At 41.0% G+C, this 12,020-nt stretch overlaps 1 protein-coding gene across 1 annotated transcript in view; it reads left to right on the top strand.

Moving 5' to 3' along the window:
* The window catches only part of Negr1 (neuronal growth regulator 1), a 704,443-nt gene extending 692,979 nt beyond the window's left edge, over window positions 1-11,464 (top strand). The window contains exon 7 of the mRNA XM_048453517.3: window positions 7,855-11,464. Within this exon, the coding sequence (XP_048309474.2) occupies window positions 7,855-7,979 (125 nt within the window). The 3' untranslated portion in view covers window positions 7,980-11,464. The remainder of the gene's footprint in view (window positions 1-7,854) is intronic.
* The last annotated feature ends 556 nt before the right edge of the window (window positions 11,465-12,020 follow it).

The raw sequence follows: 12,020 nt of genomic DNA, 5'->3' as shown, positions 1-12,020 counted from the left end.
TCCAAAGTCCTGAGCTCTCAACAGTGCTGTCTCCCCTCTGTTGCTTGAGATCTATAGCAACATTACACGAGATGCAAAAATTAAAGCATCTGGTCCCTGTAATAAATGTTTGATATCACTGAGCGCTTGATCAGAAGTAAATTAAATAAGGCCCTTGCTTTCCAGAAACACAGACCTTCTCCTAAAGGGTATGTGTGGGAGTAGAAAGAGCATATCATGGTGCAGGGGGTAGCTGGAGCAGCAGGCTGATTCCAGTCGTCATAGGATGTGACTCAAGGAACATGCACAGAGGCGGAAACATGGAATACACTCACCTCCACGGGTCACGAACAGAGAACTGAACTCCCACCAGCCTTGTCCATAAGACTGTAGGGCTGTAGCAGGTAAACTCCTTAGATTTCTGGAACATTCTAACCATGGTAGCAAGTGGCAGTGGAGAGCAGTGTTAGTTCCAAATTCAGAAACTACGCCCAGACAGAGTCTGGCTGTAATGACCAGGAGAGCGTTCTCATGTGTGTCTCCTATAGAATGAGGTGGGACAGACAGGGGCCAGGCTGAAGAGGTGGATTGAAAAGGTTCCAGGTACCTGGAGGGAGGGGGAGGGAGCTGGAGCTTCCCACAGGGCAGGAAACCCTGACTGCCCTGGGGGACGGAGGGGAAGGAGGGGGGGAGTGGGGGGAGTGGGAGGGTGTTGGGAGGGGGGGCGGAAATGGAAACTTTTATAATTTAATAAAATTTACTAAAAAAAAAATAAATAAAAAAAAAATTAAAAAAAAAAGGTTCCAGGTGACCTCAAATTCCCCACACACCATTTAGCCTGCAGATTCCCTATACACCGTTCAGACCTAGATTCCCCACACACCATTTAGACGGTATTAGGACGTTTTCAGTAACCAAAAGATGCAGAAACTATTGCGAAATCATTAGGAAAACCTGCACGTCTATCTTGTGTGTGAAGAGGGGAACCATTTAAATAAGTCAGAACCACAGCCCAGGTTGTCACTGGCACTTCCTGGAATTTGACAAGCCACAAGTAACACAGAAGGTGAAGGACACATTGAAAAGGAAAATACCATCAAAATCAAACCTTATGAAGCTCTTGATAACAGAATAGGACATGGTTTGGATTGGAAAGTCCTACCACAAGATGCTAAGAACAAAATATAATAAAGAAGACACTGTCATCATCAAGAGTCCATGTTCAGAAACACTATATAATAACCTAAATAATTTCATATCCAAAAATCCATAAGTGTATAGAGAAAGAATCTTTAAAATCCCATAAATCTGAAAAAATTCTTTGCCAGTTTGAATTTTCTACGAACTCTTCCCATGAAAGCAATGAAGACACAGTTCGGTGGCAGGATGGTCAGTGACCTTAAGAACACAGCTGAGCTTCTATTTTCATCATTGTAAAGTCCTCTTTAATTTGTTTTTGTTTTTTAGCAAGGTTATGACTTAAAAGCCCAAACTCAAGCCTATATGCTGAAGCACTAAAGACAATTATATTGTATTTTGTATGTGCACATTTCACACAATAAAGATTGCTTTTCAGACACTTATATACACACTGCAAAATACTCACAGCACAGTTACAAAAATGTGTGCAAGCCAGTCTGAGATGCATACGGTTGCAAAACCAGACCATGCCAGTTTCAGACCATTTAGGATTATGCAAAGCAGCCTACACTGATAGACACTGATAGACACCTCACACCAGAGCAAGCATATCCACATACATTACTTCTGGTTCTGGGGAAGTAGAGTAAACAAAAAACCCCAGCCTAAATAGAGGATATTGTGGAGAAATTTAAACTCTTGAGCTTTTATTTGCATGCCTAGAATGGATAGAATAAGCAGAACCTGTCTATGGTTAGTTGATTGCTTTCTTAAATTCTCTTTATCCCAAATTAGAGGTAACGGACTAAGAGAGTTTCCTGGGACTCTGAGTAGATAAAAGTATTTATCTACAAATGGACGTATTTCTGAATCCGGGCAATAATGCAGATGAATTTGTGTTTAAAACCACTGTGTCATGGAGACTCGAGAGACTGGATGACACAGCAGGAACTTTGGCAGACGGGGATTCAAGGACAGTGTTCTGAAACACAGTAATGTAGCTGCTGCCAGAAACAAGCTGGGAGGACAATTCTGTGCTCAGGAGGAGAGGAATAGAGAGGAATGAGGTGATTTCCCCCAACCTTCTCCACGTTGTTTCAGTGCAGCATACAGAATACTGTACAATATGAATCTGTATATTTCCCACAGGCTTCTGTCCTGAGCACTTACTTGGTCATTGACTTTGGGGCTGTGGGGAAGGTTGCGCCGGTCCCCTTTGGAGCTAGGTCAGTAGAGCTCTTTGAAGTTACACCTCCCCAGGTTCTGGCTGTTTTCTCTGTTTTCTGATGCACTGTCATGTGGATGCCTTCCATCAGAATCTCTGGTCACCATGAGCAGAGTCTAGTCCTTTTTCCACCATGAGCTGAACCCTCCTTCCTTAAGATGTTCTCAGGTTCTACCATAGAGACACAAAAGTGACTAATACTGAGGCTTTCTGTAGGAAAAATTACCTGCTGACCACGAGGACACTTTGAAAACAAAAATAGCATTGGGAGCTTCTCCTATAACCCAAGGCCCCTAATATAAAAAAAAAAATAAACCAACCCAAACTTGTCAACCCAATTCCTCCTATACAGGAGGAGAATGTTAGGAATCAGTGGCCATGAATCTCTTTCTTGCATTACCTTGTTAGACACTACAAGAACTTTCTGTGGTGAATTAGGGCTTGTAAATTAGGCTATACTCTACCAAATTAAGAGTTGTTTACAAAGTGGTACATGGTATGTGAGTCTTTGCATGCCCAAGAGCAGGATGTGGTATATAATGATGTTGTGTTGGGTGAAACCCATCCTGGAAATGTAGCCATCTTTAACCCCACCACACAGCCACTACACTACAATGGTAGAATTCCCTGACACCAATGTCTAGAATGCTGTAGAAATTCCTACTGCCAGTAGCCTTTAAGTTACCCACCAACTTGGGTGTGGCCTCTTATACTATTTCTGTTGATGTAAAGCGCATGTCCAGCCTGTTTTCTGGCTGCAGAATTCAGTTGCTGTTCTCCGGTCCAGCAGAGGACTGTGATTTGTGAGTTTACTCCTAAATAAATAACTCTTTATTGTTCTCAATTCTGGGCTAGTGTGGGATTTCTTTTAAGTGTCCTTCTTCACTAGAAGGTCCCAGAGGTTCGACGGTGCAAAGTGTACATTGTTGGTTTAGGAGGTCGAGGTGCCACAACTATCAGGTGAAATGTGAGAAGCCTCGTTTAGCTGGCCGTGTGGTGCCCAGCTGTAGTCAAAACCTCCAGCTATCCCTGCACCTGCCGGTGGTGTAAGGTGTGAACATGGGTTAGGATAGGAGAATGATATCTTCTGAGTAAACTCTGCACTCTGCCTGGTGAGGCAGAGCCATGCCCTCAGGATGACCTACCCAATGGAGTCTGATTTTTCTGTGTCTAATGAATGCTCTACATTGGGTAGAGCATTCATCATTCTCCTTTGTATGAGACCTAACTGGGTGTGAATCATTCAGTTCTCACTAAGGTGTAACTTCCTCAGGAATATATAAGTGGAGGTCAGTTTTGTCTTGCAGAAGCAGAATTCATGTAACTTAAGTAATCCTAAGGTTACCACGTGAATCTTAAACATCTACTCAAAGCTGGTTCCGTAAATTAAGAAAATTGCCTAAGTGAGTAAATTAGTTTTCAACCAAAACTAAATATTTTTCACTCACATCTGCTCTTTCCTTGTAGTAAATACTGGAGCAATACAATAGAAAAACCCCTAAGGCTGAAAAAAAAAAACAAAGTAGCTAAAGTGATTGTTTATGACCATTCAAGTCAGATATACTGTGGTGAGCTAAAACCTAGGACAGGCCTTCTGTTCACCAAGTCCACACACCATACAAGCTGGACACTTTTCTCCCTGCCTGAGAGTGGCCATGCTAGGGTGACTCTCTGAAAACCCTATGTGCTGGAATCTCTAGCAAAGAGGGAATCTAGAGCAGATGGCCCCACCTGCAGTGTGGGAAGGATGACTAGCCAGGCTAATGGGCACCTATTAAAATAAAATAAAAAAAAAGAACCCAAGAAAACAAACTCAAAGAGTTGCTGTTTTTTTTTGTAGGATACAATAGGGAGCATTTTTGTTAAAACAGAGTTTTAACACATGTAGGTTAGCAATGAAGTGCAATGTTCTTGCTCTGTGGAAGGGTAGGAGCTGAGCAGAAAGTCTGATGGGGACAGGAGGTGGCGTTTGGTATTTGATGACGAGAAGGACATAAGGGTGCAGGCTTAATGCTGCAGCCTGTGCACATGGCAAGAGGTGATAAGACAGCCCATGTCTTCAGAAAAAGACTTGAGTGACAGGCACTCAGTGTGTGTCTGAGCCAGATGTAACCAGAAAAAGAGGCCTACAGTCCTGATCCTGGACCATAGCTTGGGCTTAGACCTAGTAAGGCCCTGTCTGTTTACCATCAAGAAAAGAATCAGCAGAAAGATGTGGAAGTAAAGGAGGTGGGGAAAGAGGAAAGCTTTGGCTTCCCCGAGGAGAATTCCCACTGGGAGTCATGAAGATTTTAAAGTCAAAGTATCCTTGGGCTCTTCCTTCCTGCAGCAAACCTGCCAACCCTAATGATAAAATCATGATTTTTAACAGCTGGCCCCTCACATGGCTGCTCACATAAAGAGCCTTTTCCACAGCCCAGCTCAGCCTCAGATCATTTGGCCTCTCTCCTTAGTAAGTAAGCTGCAGCATCCTTTGCTAAACCAGAAGCACCCTAGGTCACCCAACAGAATCCAGGTCAGTGCCAACCCTCCCTGCGTGACCCACTCACTGTCTTTTGCAGTGAAATTATTATGACGTTCAGGTCTCTTCTTGTGTAGCTGACTGAGAGGTCAGCTAGAAGAGGAGTCTAACCTGCACAGGTCTACGTAAGACTAAGCCTGAGTGTCCCCTCAAATGCATCTAGTACACATCCACACTCATTATTAATAAAATTAGGTATGTTCTATGCAAACATGTTAAAATTAATGAGCAATGGCAATAAGCTTGATTTTTTTTAAATTTGTGTGTGTGTGTGTGTGTGCGTGCGTGCACTCACATTCCACATAGCAAGTGTGGAGGTCAGAAGACAATTTCCAGGAGTCTGCCCCCTCCTTCTGCCATGTGGGTCTCAGAGTCTGAACTTGGGTAATCAGCCTTGGCAGCAAAAGCTTTTACGCTCTGAGCCACCTCACTAGTGCCAGAACAAGCACTATTTCTTGAAGGAGAGAATTGAGTCTACATACTTTGTCTACATGTTGCTTTTGTGTGCGTCAATCCAAGCATGAGAGAGAGAGAAAGAAAAAGAGATTTTGGGCTTGATCTAAGGTTTGAATGGTGACATCATCATAAACAGCTAGGAATGATGCCTTAAAGTCCTTGGCTTACTGCCTTCCATTTTAGCCTTTTTGGTTGTAGCTATTCTGCAGACAAGGAGACAGCCAGCCTCTGTTTTATTCTAGAGAGAAACATGCTATTTCATTCACAAGTAAAGTAAAACATGCATTGCTATGTGCCATGAAGGATGTGTAAAAGAATGTTGTTTTAATTGTAAACTAATTGATTTGATTTACAAATACATGTCATGTTTAAGAAAAAAAAAAGGTGATTTAAGCTAAATAAGAAATGGGGTATTAGGAAGAAAGACGGCATCACAGATAGATACCAAAATAGGGATGGACTTAGGAGTCCACAGAACTAACTAATCCCAGGGCTGTGGCTATAGACTCTACCATTATATCCCAGACACTTAGTATTTTCTTTGGTGCCTGATTCAGTTAAAAAATACTGAATTAATGAAGGGAGGAGCATCCAGTCATGATTTAGGACATAAGCACATATCCTGCTTCAGAAGAGAGCAAATGTTGTAAGGTCGAAGTACACATTGAAACTACACATTGAGCATTTCTTGGGCATCTGTTATGTGCCCAGATTCTTTTTGAGCAATAGAAACATAAATGAAATATGAAAGATGCTATAAATAAATATACAAGCAAATATTTTCAATGAAGAATGATAGTGGGCCCATAAAGGATTGTATTTGATGCACAGAAAGGCTGGTCAGAAGTTAGACAAGAATGCTTTGATACGCGAGTTAACAGACAGGCCTCTGAGCAGCACTCACACTCTGTGGATCCTTCCTTAATATGTTAAACTCACAAGTAGGGTAACAATTAAATATTGATACTTTAAGATTCTCTTCTAGGTCTTCATCAAGTGAAAATAAGATTTCCATGATTTTATGTTAGCTGTCCTAAGTATCACATACTGAAAAGCTCTGTTAGCAGCAGACTTGGGTTCCTCCTCTTTTCATTAAAAACACCCCCTTGGGATAGACATGCCGAACTCAGTAGCTGTTTTGGCATCATGTTCTCTGCTTATACCTCCAACACTCGGTCCCTAAGAACCAACACTCTCCACATTGTCCTCCCCCTGTGAGAGCCAGTGTCTCCCTCACCCGCTATTATTTCTTAGAAGTATAAGAACTTAATTGTTCCTGTTCCGTGGCAACCTAGACCTTTATGAAGATTTAATTCAAACTGTACTACTGGTGATCCAAACTCAGAGCCATGGAGACTGCTCCTGGGTTTGAGATGTAGACATAAGGATGAAATGTACATCTTTATTACAGGATTCGATTTCAACAAGAACATAGGAATTTGAAATGCAGCTTTCATTATCAGAAGGCAGTTAGAAGCAAGCTGGCAGGCATGTTCTCCTATTATATGGTGATGAACAAGATTTAGTCCCAAGCCAGTCCAAGCACTTGTGAGGCCATTTCAAGAAGAGCATGATCCACACAGCCCACAACAACGTCCTTCCTGGGAGCTGCAGTGGGCCTGCTTGGCCGACAACAGTTATGCCCTAAGCCTGGTGACTCTTCGGGGCTTTTGTGTCACGCTGTGCTTTCTAATGTATCCATGCAACCTATCCATTTATAATGTGTGCATTCAGTTGGGCTGTGTCATCACAGGCCCTATTACCTTGCCTGGAGCTGCATTTCCAAACCCACCTCCTTTGGTCCTTGAGCTTCATGGCCCAGCAAGACTTACCTATGTCGAGACCCCAGCATCTTGCCCGTAGTCTCTTTCTTCATAGTGTTAGGATGTTACTTACTGCATCCAAAGAGCAGTTCCCTTTGATAAAACTTTTAAAAAGCAACTCTTCTTGCCCAGGCAGCTTCATGGGATACTTTTTCTATCAGTAGAATTTGCATACACAAGCCTAATATTGCATGGTATTATAATAATATTTGCAATTGTTTAAATGTCTACATGCAAACACATGTAAAACAAAGTCTTTGGAAAGGAGAATCTATTCTGTTTGCTTGTTTTTGTTTTTCTAGCATTTAATGGTATCATTTGGCTGATTGATGAAAGCCTCTTGAAATAAATGTATGTAAGCATTGCCCAGGAATACAAATCCAGTACATGTAAGAGGAGTAAGAGTGTCATTTAGCTCTTGTTGGGTCCAGCAACGTTCTGGTCCTGTGTGATGTGCTTCATCTCCAGTTTACACCAGTGTGATGTGTTTCATCTCCTGTTCACACCACAGCTGTGCCAGGTGGGCTATATGATTACTCTTCGGCCCTTGAGAAAGGGACTCTCAAGAGGCTAATCCACGTAGGCACTGTGAGCCTAACCCTTTCTGCCCCCAGCACCACACTCAAAACATTCACTGCTGTTTTGGCAATGGTCAAGAATACCAGAAGATGAGGACTATCGTTGACTGAATCTTTTCCATTCCTTTCCAGCTCCAAGCACAGCCCAGTATGGGATTACTGGGAGCGCCTGCGACCTTTTCTCCTGCTGGAGCCTTGTGTTGACACTGTCTTCGGTCATCAGTATATCCTACCTGAAGAACGCCATCCTACAGTGAATTTAAAGACCCATGAAAGGCTTTTAAGGAGTCTCCAAGAGTGCTGATGCTGGATCCAATCTGGTGCGGTTGGGTAGACGCAGCGTGGGATACAATCGGCTGTCTGTACGAGGGTGACGCCGTCTGTGCAATCGCTGGTTGTGTAAATACTTTCATTCTCCTCTCCTTTTGATTAGACACACGACCTTGTGAAGCACTGCACACTGTCCTTTTATAAGATGTGAAAGCTCTGAACTTACTTTTAGAGGATATTAATTGTGATTTCATGTTTGTAATCTACAACTTTTCAAAAAGCGTTCAGTCGTGGTCTGCCAGGCTTCCGGCTGTAGTTTACATGACAAATATTGCAGTGAACACACAATTCTTTAAGGCCGCAATACAAGGGTTCAGTGCCCAGTTTCAATAAGAATCAACCCACATTTACAAAGATGCATTTTTTTTCTTTTTTTGATAAAAAAATCAAATAATATTGCCTTCAAATCATTTCTTCAAAATATAACACATATCTAGATGTCCCTGCTCGCATGACATCCAGGTTTTGGAAACGAGCCTTGTAATATAACTCGCCGTGCTTCTCCTTCTAAGTTCAGCATGGGTGTGCCTTCTCAAAATATCCTCTCTTTGTCTCTGACAAACACGTAATGTTTTCCTAAACCTTGCAATTTGGAAGCAAAAGTAAATTACACCGATAAGCTAAGCCTGAGAACTTCGCCCACAGCATCTCAGTTTTCTTGATGAAACAGCTTAATAGCATAGTTGAAGTTGAGGCAAAACGTTAGGGCCACTGTGGGAAACTCTTAGCCGTAAAAGGACAGCACAGCCTGTTCAAAAGGCCCCTAGTAATGCAACAATCTCCTGCACCAAGGCAAGCTGGTGTCCTAAGACAGTTTCTCCACATGGACCCGTGGTCCTATCACCCACTAATGTGGGGTGGTGAATGCTCAGATCAATCTGGTTTTGACATCAGTAAGTTAGGATGACAGAAACCCTAATTTTTCACCTGATTTTCTGTCATTCCATTGATAGAAATGCATGTTCTGTTCTTTAAAATCCCAAGATGCATTTTCACACATACTATGCATTTGGTGCAAAACAGATCAGCCCTGAAGGATCTAATTCTTCACTAAAATCTTGGTAGTCATTTCCTTTCAAATGGATGCTAAAACTGAAGACATAACCATGCTCCCCTGCATCCTATGAGACACACGTGAGATGTCATCAGATGGACACACCAGAAGGAGGGCATCATGGGATATGTTAGCCACTGGATGATTGTGAATATTACATTTTTTTCTATTTAAAGAACAAAATTACATTTTTGGAGGAAAATGCTGTTAGTCTAACTATTATATTACAGGAATAGGCTCATGGTCTTGCTTTTGACCAAAGAAAGGCCATAGCCTTGAAAGCCATTTTTCAGATCTGGTGAAGGTGCTAGTTTCAGCACACTGAAGTTTCTACGGTGACCTTCTGCACACACTGACTATAGACCTACTCTCAAAACCACGTGCAAGAAATTTCACAGTGATTATTTTAGATAGTTCATGTTTTGCCCTAGAAGGATGGCTTTAAAATGGTGATTATTTTTTTCTAAATAAAATTTAGACCCCCAAAAGACACCATAAATCTGTTCTAGTTAGGAAAATGAATCATAAGTGAGGGGACATAAATACACAGTCTTCCCATGAAATGGCAATAATGTGGCATTCTGCAATTAAATTTAGTAGCTGTAATAAATTTGTGTCATTTTGACTGGTATATTAAAAGTGAGTTTTGAAAAATATGGCATTTAAATTTCTAGCTGATTTGCTACTAAAAAAAAAATATGTTCTTTGTGGAATTAGTGAGCGAGCAGCAAATGCTTTCTTTGTATTGCAGCTTTAACATAGCGCAATCCACAGTAACCTACTTCTTAAGACAGCGGTGCTACCACGGAGTGTTGGCCGCCCGCACCACTGTGCGGGAAGACAGGAAGATGGAGAGTGCGTATTATACAGTGACCGTTTCCCTAGAGATAAAAATGCCTCCTCTTTGTAAGGTGTGTAGGGTACATGTGAGGTAAACTGAGGTATAAAATAATACAGATGAACCAAATAATTAGTTCTAAGTGTCGTCATGATTCCGAATTCGTGGAGTCCGGTGTTTTTCCCATAGAGTGTGACAAAGAACAGTCATAGCTCAGTAGCTACATGTATTTGCCTTTATGTTAGAAGAGACTTTCTTGAGTGACATTTTAATAGAGGAGGCATCCACTATGTTTTTCTGTGTTACAGCAGCATAGTCCTTAGGCTCCTGGACAGAGTGAAATCATGAGTATTTATGAGTTCAGTATTGTTCAAATAAGGCTACAGTATTTGCTTTTTGTGTGGATGTATTGCATATAATGTTCAAGTAGGTGGTTTTACATTTACAGGCATCTGAAATGTCTGATTGCTCCATTTTATCAGTCCTGACTGTACAAGATTGTTGCAATTTCAGAATGGCAGTTTTACGAAGTTAATTTCTCTTTTGATCTATACGGTTTTTTTAGCTATTCACTTGAGCATTGTGTTTTCCACAATACCCATCTGTGGGATTCCTTTTGTTGCCCCCAAATTTTCAAAGGAAGAAGGAAAGAAAATTGTGATTGAGAAAGAAGGAGGAGAAAAAGAAAAGATAGTGGGAGATAAGGAAAAAAAGACTGAAAGAAGGGAAGAGACAGGAGGGGGAGCGCGGGAGAGCCAGACTGTTCTGATGATGATGAACCTGTTGGTCTGCCTTCTTGGTTTAACTGAAGATGGCCTAATTTTTTTTTCCAATGACCGTATTCCAAACCTAAGTCTTGTTATGCCCTGAGATCCTGCTGGTCAGAATTCACTTAATGATCAGTACTGCCCAGGCCAGATTACTGAGTTCTTTGTGCAGACACTGAGATTTGACAGAGTATTTCAAATATAAAGTAATTTTGAGGTTTATAACTTGACTGAAAAATTATCTTCTCATAATATTTATGCTATGTCTAGAAAGTAGACTGGAGAGCAAAGAAGTACCCAGATAATTCAGGACAAAACTGCACATATATACACAAGTACCCCAATCTGTGAAGTCTGAACACTCTGAGCAACTGAACTATCAAAATCAATCAATGATATTGGTCAAATTACTGAATACTTGTTAATTTACCCATTGTGCTTAGCTTTGTAACACAGCTGAAAGTTACCTATTTAATCTTTTCAATAAAAAAATGTGTTTTTTTTGAAATCCAGAAATGATTTAAAAAAGAGGTCAGGTTTCTAACTATTTATTGAAGTGTGTGGGTGTACAGTATTTCAATAGATATGAATATGGATAAATGGTATTGCCTTAAGATCCTCTGAAATGTACTTACTTTAAAGACTGGAAAACACCCTTCCTGTCTTTAGTAAAAATCCATATTTCATAATCTGATGTAAAATATGTTGTACTGTTTCCAATAGGTGAATATAAAGTCAGTTTATCAATTAAAATATGTATTTGACTCATTTTAAATTCTTTTAGTTTTAAAGAAATGAATACATGGTAGCTTAGGCTGCTCCCCCATGGTCTCACATCTGTCCTGCACTAGACACCAACACGGTATGAGAACTTGGATGCTATGGCTCTCAAGGCTCCACACTGGATCTATTATGATTCCCTAAAGGTCTGACAATACACATGTCATCTGTCCAAAAAGAATTTTTGGAGATACATCATTCTTTCGACTTTTTATTTGAAGTGACACAAGTCTCTGGGTAAAACCTGGGGATAAAATTCAACGGTTGTGCAGACTGACAAGCCAAATGCCTGTAGGAGATCACCTGGTTTCTTAAGAAATGTGAGTATAAGGCAACAGAATGTGTGCACACCCTTAGAGCATCTAAAGAAAAACTTTTACACATCTTGTGTTCTAAAAAAACAAAAAATAAAAATCTATGTTAGTCTATGAATACTACAATATGCAAATGAGTCCATTCCACAAGAGTGACTTAAGCCCTCTTCCCTAAGTCTGCCTATCTCTGGTCACAACAAACTGAACTGGAATGT

The sequence above is a fragment of the Myodes glareolus genome, chromosome 17 (assembly GCF_982192425.1).
Source record: "Myodes glareolus chromosome 17, mMyoGla1.1, whole genome shotgun sequence".
Lineage (NCBI taxonomy): Eukaryota > Metazoa > Chordata > Mammalia > Rodentia > Cricetidae > Myodes > Myodes glareolus.
This window is presented reverse-complemented; position numbering and strand designations above follow the sequence as displayed.